This window comes from Pelmatolapia mariae, linkage group LG7 (assembly GCF_036321145.2).
Source record: "Pelmatolapia mariae isolate MD_Pm_ZW linkage group LG7, Pm_UMD_F_2, whole genome shotgun sequence".
Classification (NCBI taxonomy): domain Eukaryota; kingdom Metazoa; phylum Chordata; class Actinopteri; order Cichliformes; family Cichlidae; genus Pelmatolapia; species Pelmatolapia mariae.
Genome location: NC_086233.1, coordinates 41,650,461 through 41,671,023, shown reverse-complemented (window position 1 = coordinate 41,671,023; position 20,563 = coordinate 41,650,461). Strand labels below are relative to the sequence as shown.

The 20,563-nt window shown below is 41.3% G+C and overlaps 2 protein-coding genes across 2 annotated transcripts in view; one reads left to right on the top strand and one right to left on the bottom strand.

Moving 5' to 3' along the window:
* lrrk2 (leucine-rich repeat kinase 2) overlaps positions 1-2,642 on the top strand; it is a 41,280-nt gene extending 38,638 nt beyond the window's left edge. Inside the window, exon 52 of the mRNA XM_063479127.1 lies at positions 1,010-2,642. The gene's annotated coding sequence lies outside the window, so the exon portion shown is untranslated. The remainder of the gene's footprint in view (positions 1-1,009) is intronic.
* slc6a15 (solute carrier family 6 member 15) lies at positions 2,337-20,291 on the bottom strand. The gene is made up of 12 exons (XM_063479128.1): positions 20,148-20,291; positions 18,189-18,670; positions 14,086-14,243; positions 13,664-13,790; positions 13,364-13,545; positions 8,808-8,918; positions 6,335-6,576; positions 5,940-6,141; positions 4,930-5,122; positions 4,071-4,230; positions 3,527-3,689; positions 2,337-3,069 (listed from the first exon to the last, which is right to left on the bottom strand). The coding sequence occupies exons 2-12, from the start codon at positions 18,487-18,489 to the stop codon at positions 2,689-2,691; spliced, it is 2,220 nt and encodes a 739-aa protein (XP_063335198.1). The 5' UTR covers positions 18,490-18,670; positions 20,148-20,291; the 3' UTR covers positions 2,337-2,688.
* Between the last annotated feature and the right edge of the window lie 272 nt (positions 20,292-20,563).

Below are 20,563 nucleotides of genomic sequence, written 5' to 3'. Positions count from 1 at the left end.
TTTCTTGCCGCAGGGACAGAGTTTTGCAACTTCGTTGGCAGCCGTAGCCATGGTTAGCTAGAGGGTTGCGCACGTTAGCGAGACTGACACCGAGTGCGGAGAATATTGCTATTCTTCGCTAACGTGGGGTGAAAAGTGTTGCTACTTTTCTACAGGTATTGCTACCCAATGTGTAAAAAGACCGCTAGCGTTGAGGGGTATTGCTACCTGATGGTAAAGCTAGGGGTATCTTTATTAGCAAAGTGTTGCTACTTCGCTTTCGGAAAATATTGCTACTTCCCTGGGTGAAAGTATTGCTACTTGGCACCAGCACTAGTAACAGAGCAGTATTGCTACTGCTTGTATGCTAGTGGACAACTGAAAAGCTGGGAACAAAGCGCCCGGCGACCGAGTTGTTCACTCGAATCTGTGGACAGTTTAGCTTTAGCACCCAATCGCACAGTTGTCTACAGGCTTCTGTGAGAAGCGAGAAGAGGTTTTTGAAAGACATCTGACGCTATGTCAGGCTATTATATAGGGAGGCACTAGCCCCTCCTGACATGGGCGTCACCTAGCCAGCCTGTAAAGGCTGGCGTAATGGTATTTGAGCTTCTGATGAGGTCACGCAGGAGGCGTTCCCATAGTGAGACACGAAACGAATGCTATGAAAGAGAACCACTTGCCTGTGTGGTGTTTGAGTGTGTTCTCACACAGCCCAGCGACATGCATGCTAGGTTAAACTGTGATTCTGAATTGGCTCTAGGTGTAAATGATTGTCCGTCTGTTAGACTGTGACAGATTGTCGAGATGTCCGGGGTGTAGCCCCGCCTCTCGCCCTGTCACAGCTGGGACAGCCTTCAGTCAGAATTGGATAAGCAGGAAAAAACCAGATGTACAGATGGCTTAACTGGAATCTCTGATGATGCTTTAGGTTATCCAAAAATACGAAACACTTTAAAGGATTCAAAGACTTTCTTTGAACTGTTTTGATTATTGTTTTAATCCTTTTTTCTTTTCTTTTTTTTGGCAGAATGTTTGTTGAAAAGGGATCAACTTCCCACTGCAGGAGTATCTCAGCAGTGCACGCTGAAGGGGACGCTTTACCTCAGTTTCTAATAGCCATTCAAACTTTCCAGCACACTGACCCTGGAAGAGCACTAATAAGGGGATGACTTTGTAATGAACTGGTCAAAAGAATCTAATTCAACAAATGTTTCTCGATGTTCTTGATGATGCACATTTGCACCACCTTTTATCAGATGAAGAGAACCTTTAATTACTTTGTCAGAAGGGACACAAAAGGTTTCATTTGTGTTTTCAGAGCATATGTACTAAACCTCCTGCTCCTGATAACTAGAAAGCCAAAGGAAGGAAAAAAAACCCTCAAAGTGTACATTTGACTATTTATTTTATGTTTATATGTTTACCATTGAGCTCCATCACGCCACATCAGTAAACAGGAAACAAACATCTCATAATGCTGCCTGCTTTTCTCAAATTTATATTTCCTGTTGTCTAAAGTGAATGTGATTGTGCCAAACACAAGTAACTACAGTTTTATGTACTGTGATGGCTCTTTGTGTCGCTTTACGGAGTATGTTCACAAAAAGACAGAAGATGAGAAAAATGTATTTTTTATAAGAAGGAAATGTAGAGAAAATTTGAATGATTTGGTTTTAATTTGCACTTTTTTCTTGTTTTCCAGTCGCATATTGTACATTGAAAAACGTGTTTTTCTGAGGAGTAGTGGGATACTGTACATACTGGGAATAATCTCAAATTGCACTGCAAGAATAAAAGCAACAAACTGATTTCTAGTTTGTGGTCATGTTTAAGCTTTAATCGGAGGGAAAAGACATTAAAATTGAAGCTTTTTGATGGAAAAGAAAATATTTACAGAGTAAAAAAACAAAGATGGGTTAAAGAATTAGAGTACTTCTGAACCTTAAAAACACTGTTTTGATATCCAAACTAACAAGATAAATATATTTAAAATATTTATATTATATTTACAGAATACTTTAAATATACAACGGCCATCGTGTATTCTATAAAGAAATATAAATAACTTAGGCACACTTTTCTTGCAGACAATCATGGGAGTGGTTTTCAAAGGCCATCCTTTCGACCCAAACTCGTGCCAAGAAAAACTAATCTCGCAACATTACTTCATCATTGAGATCGCCTACACTGCAGCTAAGGCTTGGTACTTTCTGACCACCTCTTACATCTCTCACCTGAACTGGCTGACTCTTGGAGATTCTTATTCAAGCAGGCCTCTTTGGCTCTCCAAAAAGAAAGGGAGCAAAGACTGGAGGGAAATGGAGATGAGTTTGGGAAGCACACAAGCAAATCGGTGAAGGATTCAACAAGGATGGTGTTTATTCCTAGACCTTCTTTTAAGGGATACAGTTGTACTAGTGCAGTTTCACAGACATGAAATAAGCCTGGCCTCAGACTAACGTTTTCCCCATGGAGATTTTTTCTTTTGGTTCTTTTAGTACAGAATTAGACTTAGTTCAAAACTCTGAAACTGGCAGATAAGGTTCAGAGACAACAAATAAGAGAGCAGTTACAATATATACAAAGAAAATACGGTACAAGAGAAATATACAGCGACAATACAGGTAACTAAACGCACGCAGAGAGTTGAGGGGGGAGAAGTGGCCCCCCGTTATGGCTGCGGAAGGGCATACTATTACTGTCAGTCTATAAGTCTGACTCAGGCATATCTGGCATGTCAGCCATCAGGTAACCGATACCATAACGGCCATTAGGTGCGGTGTCCACATCAGTGCCGCCGCTGCTGCTCTGCTTGCGGTAGATGCTGTTGCCAGGCATCGGCGAAGGAGCCTCGCTGGGAGACTTTCCGTGAATAAGGCTAGCGTCGTCGTCTTCCTCTGGCCGGGCGGTCTCCTTGATGATGCGGCCTTTCTTGTAAGAAACAGTGGAAAGGCCACTCGTGTTGTCATTGATGATGTTGAAGTAGCGTAGGCCAAAGACCACGGGCACGGGCAGGATGGCCATCACCACCAGAGAGATGCAGACCACAATGCCCCACAGAGGGAAGCGCAAGGTTTTCTCTATGGCCTGGAGGGCAAACACAAGAAAAGCAACGAGTTATAGTGAAAGGAGTTAGCAGAAGAAGTAATGTGATACTAGATTGGTAGAATATATACTTTTTTAGACAATCAATAGTCTAGTAACATAATTTTTAATAGAAGGCTATTTTTCTAACTAAAGCAATAATACTTGTGGATGCACTTTGTCTAGTATAACCTGTGCTCCACTTTATAGAGGTTTCAAACTAATAGCACTGGTGCTTGATGGTCTATGTGGCAGACAATGTATCCTGTTGATTTTCCTCAGATTAAAGGATGCCTAAACCTGTGTTTATCAGCCAAAAAGCCTGGCTCGTTTTCTACTTTCTTGCTATTTCTTTGAACTCTTGAATTTGCTTTTTACTCGTTCCAGGCTTACCATTTAGGAAAACTTCCGCCCACATTGATCCCTGATTTCAGAAGCCCAGCCGGAGACATTAACTCACCTCTTCCTGGATCCAGGCACTATAGCTGGGCGGCGTCATTATCAGCTGAATGAAGCTGGAGCACAGGAGGACCATTAGCAGGATGGGTGTGATGTACTTCCACATGTAATAGTAGAAACGGTACGGCATAAAGCCCAGCATGTCCTTCAAGTCTTCAAAGAATCTGAAAACAGAGCAAAGCAGCGGGAGGTGAGATCAGATGAAGAATTCACAATAGTTTCCTGTTTTCGCTTTATACACCGGATGGTTTTATATATGTGGTTCTTATTTTTGCCATTACAGTTGCATTCAAAGAACAATTACATTTAAAACAAAAAAGTGTCCCAAAAATAGACAATGTGGAAGTTATGTAAGGAACAAGTACAGTCTGTAACCCTGTAGGTAGGTAGTCTTTGTTACAGCATTTGCCTTAGGCAGAAAAAAATACATTAAGAAAAAACTATAAATGAATGGCCTCAATAGCCATTAAAAAGCTTTTTTCTGCATAAGCAGTAAGTGAGTAAATATTAAGGAAACATGGAGATGATGTATATTGTGAACTTACTTATCGATCCCATAGAACCAGGCGATCGCCACGTTTTCCAGTATGACCACTATGAGCAGAGGCAAAGTAGCCGAGTAGTCATCAAACATGGTCACAAAGTAGTTCCCTGAGCGCTGAACAAAGAGGAGACCGATGGAGAAGGCCAACACGCAACATCCCACTGCAGGAGAGATAGCAGGTAGTTCGTCACTGTGCATACTGACATACATTAAAGGTTTCAAATGAAAACTCCATAAATATTACATGTATGATGGAGCTTAAACTCAATACTGTCATCATTCCCCAGTTTACAAGAAGAGTTTGGAGTGGAGTATATATAAGTGGAACGGGATCCATTCTAAGCTATCTGACTCAAAAAGACTGGCTCAGCAACCTACATCTTTTCACTGAGAGTGTGACAGCCGCTTTGCCACCATGTATTATTAATCAAATTTGTGTTTTTACATTATTACTTATCTCTCTGAAACTATATTTTTGAGGGTGTAGCATGGTTTTGGGTAAAGTCAAACTCATTTAGCTTTAAATAGCACCTCTTCTCTCGTAGAAAGAAAACATAAAGCATTATAAAATCAATGTGTTTTTAATGGCAATGGTTTATTTTGGACAGTTGTAACTCATTGACCAAAAGCTATAGTCAGCCACAGTCTGCTTCCTACAAGATGCACGTCTGAGTAAAACAAGTCTGCACGGGTCTTCTGCAATCGTCTTCCATCCACTTTTGCAAGACTGAATTACTGCCTCCATTTATCCTTCATACACAGCATGTGTTGCTCTTAGGCCTAAACATTTCCTTTTACAGAGCTGGACTGATTTAAATATGGTCATTAGGATAAAGCACAGGTCATGTGATCTTTCTAACCTGTAAGAAACTCCTTTCGGACTTTGAATGTGTCTATCAGCGGGGTGAGGATACCCTCAATGGTGCCAAACATGCTGCCGAGGCCGAGGTTAACCAGCATTAGGAAGAACATGACAGACCAGAAGGGTGAGGCTGGGAAGTGGGTCATGGCCTCTGTAAAGGCAATGAAAGCCAAGCCTGTGCCTTGTACTGCCTGTCAGGGAGAAAAGAAGGAAAGGTTAAAACACAGCACCAAAGTCCTAGCTAGCTAGTGTAGCACTAGCTACTTTTAGAGGCCTCGTTGCTTTGAATTTGTTCTTTTTGTTTTCTTTAATGAAGACTAAACATCGCCCTCTGACAGACTGCCAACCTGACCAGAGTTGCCAGAAATATGTGGTTTTCTTTTACAGTAGGTGATCCAAAAGTTAGCACAATCCTGGTTTCCACAAGGTCCAACAAAAATCTAAGGGGGCTTTTCCATTGGGTTTTGGAATACTGTAGGTATAAGGTCCATGGTGAAAAAAATAATACCAATGTTTTCAGCAAGATAACTTTCCCAAAGTGTTGCCACTTTTATGAATTCTGGAGTCCAAGTATACTTACCAGAAGTACTTCGGTCATTCCCTACTTCAATCCCTTTTGCCAGTCTTTACACATATTCCACATATGTAAAAGACGTCTAACTCTTTGTCTTCTGCAACCCTTACGCTCCTTGCCTTGGCAATGCTCGAGTCTTTGGATGTTGTCTTGGTTTAACTGCTAATAGTCTATACCTGATAAGGTGTGGGTAAAGGCAAGTTTGAGGTTGGCTTGGGAAGAATACCACTTGCTCTGTTTGCAGCTGTTAGCTTAAATTATTTACTTATGTAATTTCAAATAAACCCATCTTTCTGAACACTCACAAAGTGGGTAACACTTGACAAGAAAGAAAATAAACATCTTCAATAAAATGTTATAGACTTTTAAAATAACATACGGGCACCTGGAATGACTTGAATACGGCGTCATTTACAATTTTTATCCCCATGTACCTTATTCAGCTCGTCTTCGATGCTGCAGGCTTCCAGTCCCAGTGACTCGAACTTATCCTGCTTAAACCCTTTGATGGCAACTATCATCTTATGGTAGTCCTCACCACTGACTTGATTAACCTGAGTAAGGTTCATGTTGGGGGGAATAAGGTTTTGCTCAAGGATGCCACTCCCCAACAATGTTAAAATCTTGTTGGTGTTCCTAAAAAAAAAGAAAAAAGTTGCTGATTGTTAAATTCTCAAGAGATTTAAACGGTGGTCAAAAAGCTAAACATCAATCATCCTTGAACAATCTTCAGAAATACCACATTCAAAGACTGAAGTATGAAAAAGTATTGTCTGAAACAAGTGGACCAATGGACTCGTTGCTGTAGGTGTTAGAGTCTTATACTCACATTGCAACACATTTGCTGTTCATGATATTGGCTTTGAAGCCCAACACGGCAAACACCACCAGGGTGGCCAGCACAGAAGTGAAGAAATTGATAAAAGATACCAAGACGGCATCAAAGTGGCAGTTGTTGTCGCGCTTGTTGTAGCTGGAGAAGGCAATGACGCCACCGAACCCGAGACCCAGCGCGAAAAAGACCTGCGTGGCTGCCTCACGCCAGACCTTGGCCTCCAGCATGATCTCCAGCTGAAAACAGAACAAACAGATTTGAATTAAGTCTTAGCTCTAAACACCTATTACAATATAGATGGATGTGCAATGACATCCCCACTGTAACGTCACAAAATATACCAAATGATGAAGCTTCAGTCAAGCATTTGCGATAACTGGCAATGATAGCTGACATGTTGTCAAAGTAAATGAAAGATTAATGTACTTCTTAGTCATATATTTGTGATTTCTGTAAAAACCTGATTGTACTGCTTTCTTGTGGAAATAATATAAATTGGTGAAAGAAATGTTCAGTCATTTTGGCAATTTTTCTGGGAGGAGAATACATTGATGAGTGTCATAAAACACCACATCACTGTCATCTACCATAAGTTACATTTTAAAGTTTTCAACTCTGCTGATAGGCTGGAGACCATCTCAGCTGAGACCAGGTAATCCTTGGAGAGGTTGCCGGTCTGTTGAAGGGCTAACCATTCACATCAACAGCTGCAGCCAATTTGGAATAACCAATTAACCAAACATGCACCTCTTTGCACTGCAGGTGGAAGCCAAAGTACTTGGAGAGAAACTATGTAACCATAATGACACAATCTCCGCAGAGAAAGCCAGCCGATTCAAATGCAACATCTTCTCGCTGAAAGCCAACAGTGTTTGTTTTATTAATTGCATAATATTCCTTTTACATATTTATTCATGAGCACACGTATCAGGTACATGAAAGATGGTGGCAGAACGCGAGTGTCAGCGACGAGGCGAGAAGACATGCAAGACAGACATGCACTGCTGCCAGTGTCTTCACTTGGATGGTTACGTAAAAACTCAGTAACTCCTGTTTCCATGGTGACATTCATCTGCAGCCTGACATGCCATTGGCCAGTTGCTGCTGAGGAGCCAGCCTATCACAGTGTGGAGTTCTTTTTGAGTTCAGACACAGTTTAATTCAACAGCGATTTCAACAGGGAATAAACAGAAGCAGAAATAAGGGCATTCTGACCTGAGCACTATTCAACTCATGTCTAAGTATAAAGCCAGTACTATCATCTAAATGGATTAAAGTATGAAAGTACTCATGATGCGAACAATCCTCTACAGTCCTGTTCAGTATTATATGGTTCTATCATACGATCCATTAAAGGAGACCTATTATATTTTTCCTTATTTTCTGTCATATTCATGTGAAAAATGTACTACATACTGCTCCAAACACTGCGTTTCAGACTTCTTTTCTACTTCTTTTTCTGTTTGCTGTCAGTGAGCTGATAATCCTAAACTCAGGCACGGCATTTGAGTCCCTTCCATCTGCTGTTCAGACCTTCTGCTTGTCAGGGGTAGCCAATTGTTGGGTTTATATTTTGTTATTGTCATTTGTATTAAGAAATATTTAACCATATATGCTTAGAGGTGTATAATCGATTGTGTAGTGATAGGATGTGTGATCTTTAGTAGGCTTTGTGTGCATTCCAGAGTGTTCTGGCTTTCACACCCACACTCTGGGAGCATGGGACAGGTCGTACCTTGTCTTATTGTTTTATGGTAGGATAAACGTATCTATATCTGTTTTAGTCTAAGTGCCTTTTGTTTAGATGAACTGCTGGACTTCCAGGCCAGCAGGTTTAGGGAAGTCATTTATGGGGTCATGGTTTGACCCCCCCCCCCCCCCCCCACACACACACACACACAGGGTATTCTTTGTTCACATGTATATATATATATATGTAAGATGTTATATGTTAATGACTCTATGCATATTCATGTAACCACAATAAAAGGAGTGCTATGGGGAACCTGGCTGAGAGTCTGACGGAGGTCAAGTGGTTGGAACGACACTTGGCTCCAGACAGGCCTCCTCATGCATGACTAACACAAAGAACGTTGCCTACTTGTGTCTTGTTCTTGCTGTGTAGCAAATTGTCCTGAACGTTCCAGCGAATAGGTTTATGCTACGAACCTATCACCAATCAGAAGCTATTCTACTGAAATCAAGGAACACAAATAAGGAGCATTTAATACTTAAACACCATTGTCTTAGTGAAGAAGCTAATGTTGTTAATAAGAACATTTGTGATGCGTGAAAAGGTGATTTTGTAGTATAAAGTAAAATACTTTCATTCTGAAATGTAATATCAAAGGGAAAATTAGCTCGAAATGATGTATTTTTAAATATATGATACTTTAATTATACAGCATCATCAATTCCAAACATCATAATAACAAAAATGTAATCCTACACTTGAGAGGATCTTTACCTTGGGTGTGAACATGTGACGGATCCCATCCATGGAGCCCTTCAGGAGGAGCGACCGAACCAGGAAGCAAACCAGCACAACGTACGGGAAGAGGGAGCTGAAGTACATCACCTGCAAGCAAACGCAAGTGTTTTCCACATCACACAGAGCATGTATCTTTGGAAAAACTGTAAAACAAATTAAAACGAATAAACAAATGCAGCGTGATCTCACTGCCTGACTTTCTATGCGGTGCTGATCGTGGTCGTTTGACAGGAACATCAAACTGTTCAGAAAAGAGAGTGAAGATCTGCTGAGAGCTGATAATAAATAAAAACATGTTTTTCTTCTATTGCTGTACTTTCTTTAAAATCTAATTTATTCAAGCATTCAAAGCAGGGCCCAAACATCTCGTGAAGAATTTCAGTTTGCAGCTGAGGGATGTAGTCTGAACACCTTTTTCAGCATTTATTATTTTATGCGATCGTGACATCACATCACACTAATTCATGGGTGGACTTAAGTGCCCTTCCCCCTCAAACCTACATCTCATTAACTGGATAGACAAGTTGGCGCTTAAAGACTAAAAATGGGATGAAACCCTGAGCCAGATAGTTTACAGATCCTGTAGGGTGTGGGTGCAGACACCGGGAGATAGTTTGGGATTGAGTCATGAGCACAGTCAGTGATTCAGAGACATTACGTGTCCTACTTGGTGGTCCACATGTAGCCTTGAGGAAAATGGTGTGTGGTGTCATCTTAGAGAAAAGTGAGGAAAAAAGCAACAAAGCAGAACTCACTGATATTGTTCAAAGTTTTAATGGAACCTAGCATGCTCATTCCCAGCTCCACATTTTTATAGTTGTATTTTCATTATTGCTTTGCTTAGTACACTATCTAGGTCCTTCCCCTTTATAGCCACCCTCCCTTTCAGCTAACTTTCTTCTGATTGGCTGTCTTCTGCCTGACATCATAAACAGCCGAAGGCAGAAGAAACTTCCCAGAAATGAGCACCAGAGAAGTCTGGAAGGTTTGGTTCACGGGAATTACAGATAAACCGATCTCCTTATTTAAAATATTGGCCATTTTTACCATGACGTTTCATGACTGTAGCGGTGTAAGACAAAAAATATGGAACAGCATAGTAGGTCCTCTTTAATCAAGGTTTCTGGCATTTAATGAATTTCTCCTCAAGCTTTAATTTTAAAATAGTAAAAAAAACAAAAAACAAACAAGAAGCAAGTTTTGTGTTTTAAATAGATTTTATAGCCAATCATTTAGTACGAGGTATAGCCTCCTCTGCAGATGCAAGCTGTTGCCCATCTGCACACGGACCGCACACGGCTGCATCTGTTGTTGAAGAATTGCTGACCATTCCTGGATGCGTGCAGCCTGCCGCTACGCAACGGTCATTGGTTGTGGATTTCACTAATAAACACATCGACCCAGCACGTCCCACGCATGCTCAGTGGGAGACATATTGGGACAAAAACGCTGGTCAAGGAAGTCTGGATATGCTCCTGATTCAGAAAGGCCTGTGGTGCTCTGGCAGTGTGGAGGTGAACACTGTCCTGTGAAACTGCCGGAGGGACAGACACTGCCACAAGAAGTGCAAAAGTACAGGTTGGAGGACCTCATCTCGGTGTCTCTGTCGACTCACATTTTTACCATGAACGATCAGATCAGAGACTGTGCTCTCATGGACACGCAGGACTGTAGCAATAGTGCGTGCCACGATTGCTCGGTCAACTTCAGTCAATTGCACCATGGTGACACTGATGATAATGTCATGCATATATTGGAGGTGGGGGTGGGAGTGGGTGGGGTAGGGGGTGGTATGTGTTCTGCCACTGAAAAAAACCAGTGGAAAGAAATGGAAAACTACCCACAGACGATGTTTGGGTTTTCTAATAGATTAAGATAATGTACTGAGAGATGGATTTAAAACTAAGATTGAAAATGTATTTCACAAAATATGAACTTCTTATTTATTTAACTTTCTATTTATTTTTTGAGTAGTATATTTATTATATACACAGGACGTCCCCTGTAGAATATGTAAAGACCACAAATGTTTACCTTCCTTCATTTTTACAGCACAGACACAAAGTTTTTTTTGTGATATGGTACGTTTCAAATTTCAGGAGACCCCAAATAGAATTTAAAGCAACATATATAATCAAATATATTTATACATTTATTGAGTTAAATGTTTCTCAAGTGAAGAACCCTTACATAAAGTCTAATGTGATAAGCTGAGTTCATTTCTTCAGTTGGTTTCTCCTCTTTTTCAGCTGTAACTCTTTTTAGCACTTTGCTGAACTGAAATGTAGCCTTGGTCCTCACAAAGCCAAGCAGGCTGCTCCTTTGTAACCTTAGTCTTATGGTCTTTCAACAGGGGAGTTTTCCTCTGAAGGCTCATGTATTGTTACAGATAGAAGGCTCTTCTTGCAAAGGTTAAGTTCTGGGAACTTCACTGTTCTCTACATGAACTGATAAAAAAAAGTTAGATTTCTCTGACATCATTACAAGAAAGCCTGACTGTAAAGTAATAAAGTATTTTTTTTAAACAAAGTTTATCAGTAATCTTAACATTTAACATTTAAAACATGACACACATGTTGCCCTAAAAGTATAAGAAAACAGAAGCTTTGAAAGTTTTAACAGCTTTCAAATACTTCTGATAAGTTCTGTTATTTTATCAGTTCAAGTCTATCTTTTATCATCTCTTTTTTTCACCGCGCTCTTAACAATCAAGCCAAGCCAAAAGAGTGTGTATAACCATGGTAACCAAAGGTTTAGATCCCTTTCATGCCCACCCACACACACACACACACACACACGCGCGCGCACACAAATGGGGCAGAGACGCAGATTGTGGCAGGGATATTCCTCGGACAAGTCTTTTGTGTGAACATTGGCAGAGAGGGCATTAATATTCTTTTGTATCACGTGCCGCTGATTAAACTTCAAAGACACTGAGCTGGCTCCTCGGAGGGAAAGTTTGTGCACAGTCTCTGTGCTGGACAACTAAAAAGGGCCTTCCAGACGCAGCTGGTGGTTGTAGGACAGCCATCTGGCTCAAACTGTACAACTAACTGACAGCTTGGGTGGCCCTGATTACCTCCAAAAATTAGTATTTATTTGTTTCTTTTCTGTAATTTATTTTATGTCATTGATAACTGTATAAGGGTCTGACTGTTTTGTGCTAATGCATAAATCCCCTCCGATGACGCAGCACTAGTGAAACACTGATTGTATTTATAGGTGAGAATTCTTGCCAGGCAGCAGGGTGTGGCAGACAGCAGAAAAGAGACCAGCGTTGCAAATCACCGCCGACAGCGGTCCAAGATTAAAGGACTTCTGCTGGACACGGCATCCATCTTGTTTTGTGCGTCTCTGCTGGGGGGAATGCAAAGCCAAGCATGCAGTAGACTGCTGCTACTCTCTGCTGGGATAAGACTTGGGGAGACTTGAGAACAATGGCTCTCATTTGCTAACAGTGCATAAGCACAAATGTGAGCGCAAACTGCAAGCATGAACGTTTCACACACAAACCAGCAATTTACCAATATTTTCATACCTGAGTTTGTTTGTAGTCCTTATCTTTATCTGATTTCATTATATTTTAAATGAACTTATCTTTAATTATAAATTGCTTGCTAGATGCCATCACTTATTGTCTAAAAAGAAACAGTAAGACTGTAATCAGAATACTCTAAATGAGCCGCTGGGTTTGCCAAAGTCTTTTTGCTGCCTGCAGATGTTGGTGAATGAAGGTGAGATTGCAGCACTTAATAAAAGTGCTGTAAAACCAAAAACAATGACCTAAAAGAGGCTCAAAAGCCCAATAAGACTGCAGAGCATGATAAGAAAGTCTGAGGTTGAGTCACCTTAATAGGCCTTCACTAAAAGGTCTTACTCCACTACATAAAAAATATCGTTCACATCTACCGTATTAATTTCGACCCTACACCCAGTTTATAACTCACACAGTATCAAAATCAAAGAACATCAAAGCTCGTTCTGGGACTATTTGTACAGCACAGTTAGCAGAGGCTTGACTCTGACCCCAAGAGTACACCAGCTAATACTTGTCATATGATATGAGAAAGTGTGGAATGATAACGGTCACCTGTTAAAAGAAAGCAAGGAGCAAGCAAATGACAACCTTTATCCAGGGGCTAATCCTTCCGGATGCTGGTCACGCTACTGTCAGCTTTGTTACACTAAGCTAAAGTCAGCTAAGCCAGAAATCTTACAAAAGATCACATGAGCTCTGAAAATCATATTTCAGGCTGTATCATTAGAAAAATTTGTCAAGGTACATTACTGCGGTCAGTGCCTGTGCAACCAGTGGAAGAGAGTTAATTGTGTGTGAAAAGACTTTCCAAAACATTCTGCAAGCACAGGCCTTTTGTTTCGCTTACTATTCCCCATTTTCTACAGTGCAAGAGTCCTAGCAGGTGCTGATTTCTTCCTGTTTTGTTCCATCTGTCTCTTCTTCTCTCTTATTTTCTACTGGTATCTTTTCTCTCTATCTTTTTTTTTAATTAACTGTTTTAAATTATGCGTACCTTCCCAGAAGACTGTATTCCCTTGATCATGGCAAGGCAAACCATGGACCAGGCAACCAGCAGACACACGGTCATCTTCCAATTCAGCCCTCCGCTCTCAGAGATGCTGTCAGAGATGTCCAGGGCCTCGCGGTACCAGTAGTAGGTGGTTGCTGAGCTTTTCTCACACTCTGGCACCACATCTATGGACAAAAGACATAGCGCTCATCATGGACGTATTTACTGAAGAAGATCATTTCCAAGCGGCACAAAGACTTTAAGAAGCCTGCAGAATACTGTCGTTACAAAATTGCGTCTTACATGTACTGGTCTTGTTCTTCACGAGGGGACACTCGTGCCATGGCAGAGGTTGCTGGAAGGACTGGGAGAAGTAGAAGAGACTCCAGCTGATGATGACATTGTAGTAGAGAGCCACAAAGAAGCACACCTACAGGCGAGAGAACAAAGTCAACTTCAGACACACAACTAAAATCATAAACAGTATGAAACACAACATTTAGCTACAAAATAGAGGCTAAATTAGTAAAGACTCCCCACCCCACAATTTTCCTTTTCTTCAAATTATTGTCACTCCATATTTTTCCCTACCTGCAGTGACTTAACAGCTCACCAATGGGGACAGTGTGAGAATCAATACAACCAAAAGTATGCTAATATACCACTATACTGTTTATACACAGTGTTTTAACCATGTTCAGACAGGACCCCTGTGTCTCACTCACCACACAGCTGGCAAAGCCAATCCCTCCCAGCCGAGGGCTGATGTAGTTCCACACACCGATGCTGCCCCTACGGATTCGCTGTCCCACCGCAAGCTCCAGGAAGAACAGCGGAATGCCAATCAATATGAGCAGGATGAGATAGGGCACCAGATATGCTCCTGCCAATCAAAACAATATGAAGAGCAGGTTAAATGAAGGATGCGAAAAGAAGAGGAAACTGTCAAATCAGATAACAGTGAGGCACTAACATTTGAGTTCCTGAAAGCAGTTAACAAACATGTGGTGACAACACTTAAATATCAGCTTTTTAAAATCTTACCCTTTGCCCCACTCTGGCTAGAAAATCACACCAACAGACAGCTGTTTTCTAAACTTTAACTATACAACAACATAACATCTCCGTGATGGTGACACATTCACCTAAACAGCAAATTAAACGCACAATCAGATCCAAACGACTACACACACACACACGCGTGCTGCATTGATGGGCTTCTACCTAACAGGTCCCTATGGAGTGTACTATAGTGCAATCAAATCATTATGGAAACCAGAAAAGATACTGAAGTCTAAAATTACCTAAATTACAGTGGCAAATATAGCATTTCTCTCTAGAATTAAGGTTTCTGGGTGAATAACCAACATTAACTGGCGTAATAGTGTGCTACGGTAAAATACAGGATGGCGCATCTCCTGTGAGCACCGAGACTGCCAAGCGCACAACAACTTCAGGACAAAAAGAGAACCCAAAGCTAGATTTTGGAAATAATGAGCCGTTTTATTTTCCTGAGAGGAAACGGAAAGGAACTGTGCTCCTGTGGGGTTGTTTCTCTTTTTCACACGTGAAATGAAACTTCCTGTCTGCCCTCAACCACTGATATATGTTAAAATCAATTGCATCATTTCCAGGGTGCAACTAAAGCAACGAAGAAGAGAAAATCCCCCTCTGTGACACGGTACCAATCATAAGTCTGAGCCATATCAAACATAAACACTGGTGAGTCGACGTAGTGTGAGGCTTGCTGTGAGTCATTGACAACAGCGCCACACCGCAATGGGTTTATTATTTTAAAAACTGGTTTCATCCCTTTTGCAACAGAGCTCATTGTTTTATCTGGGAGGGCATTCATTCAGATCCTTTCCTGAGTCCTCCCTTGATGGGAGTGGTCACACACGTAAATATGTGTGTGTTTCTATGCTTTTTACACGTGTGTGTGTGTGTGTGTGTGTGTGTACAATATACTATGTACTATTAATATAATATCTAATTCTGGTACAGAATACGCAGTTTATTTTGGGCTTTGACAACATCAAAAACCTCCCTCTGGTCTCCATTGTCTTTTAAGAACTTCAACAGTCTCCCTGGGATATTCAGACACTTTGATGGCACTTTGAGAAAGCAAACAGCCCAACAAGAGTGCAGTTTTTGTTTTTTCCTTCTTTAAAAACGTTTCACAGTCCTCCTCAGTCCCAGCAGTAAGTGAAATAAAATATCTGGTTTAGCCAGTCATCAGACACGCAGCATTTCAGGGATTTTCACTTCCTGTTCGGTACCAAGAGATATGGATTACTTGCATTATTACACGCTAATAGAAATACCTAACAATCTATCCACCACTAAATCTGTTTGACTTGATTTATGATTTACTAGAGCTAAAAGGCAAAACACAAGCTGACTACATGTATTTTCCCTGCTTGTATATATAAGCCCAACACTGGGCTTGAAAGTGTTCCTGGAACATTGTGTACATGGTCTCGAAAGGGAAGGTGAGAAATGAAAACAGACTGCAAAAGTCATAAAGACACACAGGAGTACCTTTAGGTCGCTAACATCAGAATTACTATACAAAGGGTTTTTAGAACTTACCTGTTTACATTTAATAGAGGCTTATATTTATGCTTTTATGAGTTAGCGGTCTGTTTTTAGTGACAGGTAAGTACCATCTCATCTGCTAATGGTCAGTTAGCGTCACCTAAGCTAATTCAACTCTGGATTTCTGCTAATTCTACCAACAGCCTGTAGACATAGAAATCAAATGGCACCTTACCTTTCTAAACAAAATGATAGAATTTCATCTGTAATTTGTTAATTAGCACTAATTAGCAGATACATGTAAAAATATAGTCTCTGAATGTACCTTGTTAACCAAACTTGCTAGCTTTAGCTGCTAAGTTAGCACTCCACCTACTAATCAAATTATGATTAGTTCTGGTTTAAAAAAACAAGATAGTGATAGCTGTTCTATTTTATAATAAACATTTGGTTGGTGCAGAACATAAAAGAAAAAATTTTGTCCTCTAAATTTGATGTTCAGAGCTAAAACAGAAACCTGAATCCTAAAACTGTCTGCTGATGAGCAAAAGACCCTTTCCTTTACTAAAGCTTCTGCTTCTGCTCCCAAGTGGGTTCAAAACTCACTCACTGGTCCTCACAGACATAACAATATAACACACATGCACGCACACACACCGGTTTCAGCCCCCATTTTAATCTAATTACAGTGGAACACAGCAGGGTGACCAGAGCCGTTTAAAACAGACCTGAAAGCATGACAGTCTGTGAGATGTGGTAATTTTTCTGAATGTCCCTGAGCACACACGCACACAATGCACACTATCTCATGCTAATTATATACACACTTCTAAGAACATGATTCAAGGTGGTATTCTATACCAATAAAGAGCCGGGCCTCTTTTTCTGAAGACGTGTCAGTACAGTGGAGTATTTCAGACTCCACTGTAGTGACACGTCTTCATCAACCACACATTTCTCAAAGATTCTGCATCTACTGACCTCCCCCCAACCCACCTACCTGTGACTCACAAGTGGGAGCGACTTGAGGAATTAATATTCAAATTTTCCTTTCAATAAACTGCAAAAAACTTAAATTTCCCCCTCTTTTGTAAACCTGGAGTTGTGTTATAGTGTTGGGCACAAACCCCAGTCTCCCGGGTTAAAGTCCTAGGTTTGACCTGTGCAAAACGCTTTCTTTCTACTCAGAGAGTGGACGTCATTGCTCTTTAACTCTACAAGCACTCACAAGTTATGATAGTCCCTAACAAGCAAGCAATTATGAGGTGTTTTTCACATAATAGCACATTAATAACTAATGTAATTTGCCTGACACATGATTTTTTATTAACTTATATATTAATAGCCGTTTATGATCATGATGAGGATTTTTTTTCCTAGTTAGGGGAAATGTTGTTTGCTCCGAGTCTACACAGACCATTCAGATCTTCAAGTAATAAACTTGGACGGAGTTTCTATCCTGTCTGGCCAACCTGTTTATTTAATCAGCTTTCCAGAGACACTCAGTAGCTTTACATAATCTCCATGCAACACCTTATCAGGACACACACACACACACACACACACGTTAGACTAGAGACACAACAATTGTCTGCGAGGAGTCAATCAAGTAGAGCAGACCACATTGTAGGAAATGTGGTTATCATAAACTATAATCCGAAGCATCACGCTCTTCTTAGAATTATTTCCTGTATATTGAAAGCAGTGTCAGAGGTTGTGTGTTTGGTTGTGTGCTCTTGTATGTTGTATGAAATCGCAGACGTAACAAGGCAGTCACATTAACATTCTGTCTGTGGTGAAGCTCGCAGCCAAGTCTAGCTTTGATGGACACATCATAACACATCATGGGACCCTGCACCCACATGGTAAACACAGAGCAGAACACGTTCACTATAAAAGGGTAATTTCATGAAGTCATGATGCCATTTAAAGCCCATTCGGAGTGTCTGCAAAGAAACAAAAGCTAAAAGTGGAAGGTGGTACTTCTGGTTTCTCAGCAAGGATGAACAAAAAAACAACAACAAAAAAACAACCAAATCAAACACATGTCTTCTTTAACTATTTTTTATCCTCTGTAAAAACATGCACATGTAGACATGCATGTAGATGCTAGACTTGGCTTCCACCCAAGAATATCACATCCCGAATCTACGATCACTTTTAATTAACACGGAACTCCTTTTGTCCCCTTGTGTCTTGGCCTTTGTTCCTTTTGTTATCATGCTTAACATGGTGCTACCCATCAGTTATACGCTCTTACTATGTGTGTGTGATGCTAGCTGAGACTCACCCCCGCCATTCTTCTGACACAGGTAGGGGAATCTCCAGACGTTGCCCAGGCCTACAGAGAAGCCAACCTGGGCCAGGATGTACTGGAGCTTGCTGTTCCAGGCCGGTCGTTCCTCCTCCTCGGCATCTGACCCCCCTTCCTCCACATCGCACTCTTTCCCTTCGCCTTCATGGTTGTTGACGATCAGCGAGCTCTTCTTGAAGGAATCATCACAGGCGTCCTCGTTGGAAAGCAGGTCTCTGACAGACTCCGTGACATCGTCGTCAAGCTCTCTCTTGACGGCCTTGCTGTTTTTGGGCATTTGATAAAGCAAACAAGGGCGAAAGGGTGGAATGTCTTCTTGGCTGGCGGGCTGGTGGGACAAAGCCGGCGTGTGAAAAGAACTCTGCGCAACGGCACAAGTTTGAAAGTATTCTGGGTTCAACGGCCAGCGGGCTTTGACAAAGTTTGTAGAGGTTTATTTCCTCATTATCACCATATATCTGCGGGGGAGAGATAGGAACACAGCAAAGGGTAAACAGCCAATGAAGGTGAAAACCTGTGTTTATTTTTTACATAGTTTCAGGTACTTATTTCCTTCCTAAAATGCGAAAATAACTTTGACAAGAGATGACCAGAAATGAACTTATTAAACTAACTAAACCCAAAGGCAAACCTTTATTTGGTTTACCTTTGGGTGATTTGATTTCAGTCTGACTCCATTTATATATTTCACAAGATATAAACTACTTTTTTAACCTTACTCCTTATCCCTCAGCACCTTACTTGAATTTACACCGTAGGGAGAATTACTTCTCCATCTGAGGGATGCTGATTTATTCCTCACATGGATATCACATGACTGGAAAGGGCACCAAAATCAGTGAATGGGATTTTATTCTCAGTGCTTGTTCTGGACACACAAAAAAAAGGGCCTGGAGCATTTGGCTGGTTGAGCACGCTGCCTAGGACAGTGACACACTGGTATACAGAGGCTATCCCGTTTCAAGCCCCCTGAATAATTGAACAGGCAAATCCATTTGCATACAAACCCAAACATTCCCTCCTTTTACCTGATGGGGAAAGCCCTCAAATATAAAAGCATATGAACTTCCCAAATTACACTTTTCTCTCCTATAAAAGAGCTTCATCACGGTGCATTAACATTTAATGACGCTTAGTACCGGCAGCTCTGGAAGAGAATCAAGGGTGTGCCGTCCACCTAAAGGCTGATTAAGGTGCGCAGCATCCTTGACTCCTAAATGTGAGCATCCTTTCAGGGAGGCTTCACATCAAGCTCAAATCCATCCTCGAACATTTTCATTTAAACTGTCAGAGGCGCAAAAAATATCCCCAGCACGACGAGGGGCGTTGCGACCACGAAGCACTGCGTGTCTCCCGCCTTTCACCACACAGAGGATTAAGAGATTAATAGATTTCTTTCAGAGCTTCCAGATTAGCCTGGTTTGAATGAGGCAAAGGCCATCGTTTCATAATGCAGTGAGCACAACGCGGCGTCCAAAAACGAGCAACGATGCTGCGCAAGCCTCGCCTCGGTTCATAATAATCGTTTAATAGCAGAGCACTTATTACAAATATTAAACATATGAGTGCGTCTAGGAGGAGAATGACTCACTCTGTGGTATATTTTTTGTCTGCACATGGCTCGGCCTGTTGGGTTAACATGACACACCAAAGCGGATGAAGCAATAGATTAAAAAAATAAAATAAAATTTATTATTAACCCAACCGGTCTCACTAGTGCCATGTGGCGTTGCTGTGCCAGAGCACAGTTTGTCCTCGTTAATTCATTTCCTCCCTCCCGCTCACAGCCGTCATGACATCTCTGAGGAGTGTTTCATCATTCATCGGTCATCCACATCAGGGTACCTCAATCCACCCTATACTCTCAATGTATCACGCCTTGCCTTTACCATCAGCCTGCTTATCCCTGCTGGAGATGCCGAGGATGGTACTCACCTTCGCGGAATAGCAATCTTCTGAAATGACTCGTCTCAAGGAATGAAATTGTGAGAGCACATGCACGGGGAAGACATTATCACCAGTTTGTGTCTCAGCCGGTGTGTAGTGTTCCGCTTCGGTCTCCTGCGCTTCACTTGTCTGGCTCACACAGAAGAGCGCCGCTCAGAAAGGAAAGGAGGGGGCGGGGGTTTCTCCGCCTCCAACTCACTCGTGACCGTCAGTGGCAACTCTTTATTTACTTAATATTTAACTTTATTTGGCTTATATCACATACCTATGTCACACTACACGCCACGCATGCTTACACCGTTCCTGTTTAGTTGAAATAAGCATATTTGTACCCTCTTCCTCCCCCCGTTTGCCACTTGGTACACGCCACTACTACTAATCCGGTAGAAAAGGGGCTGGCTTAA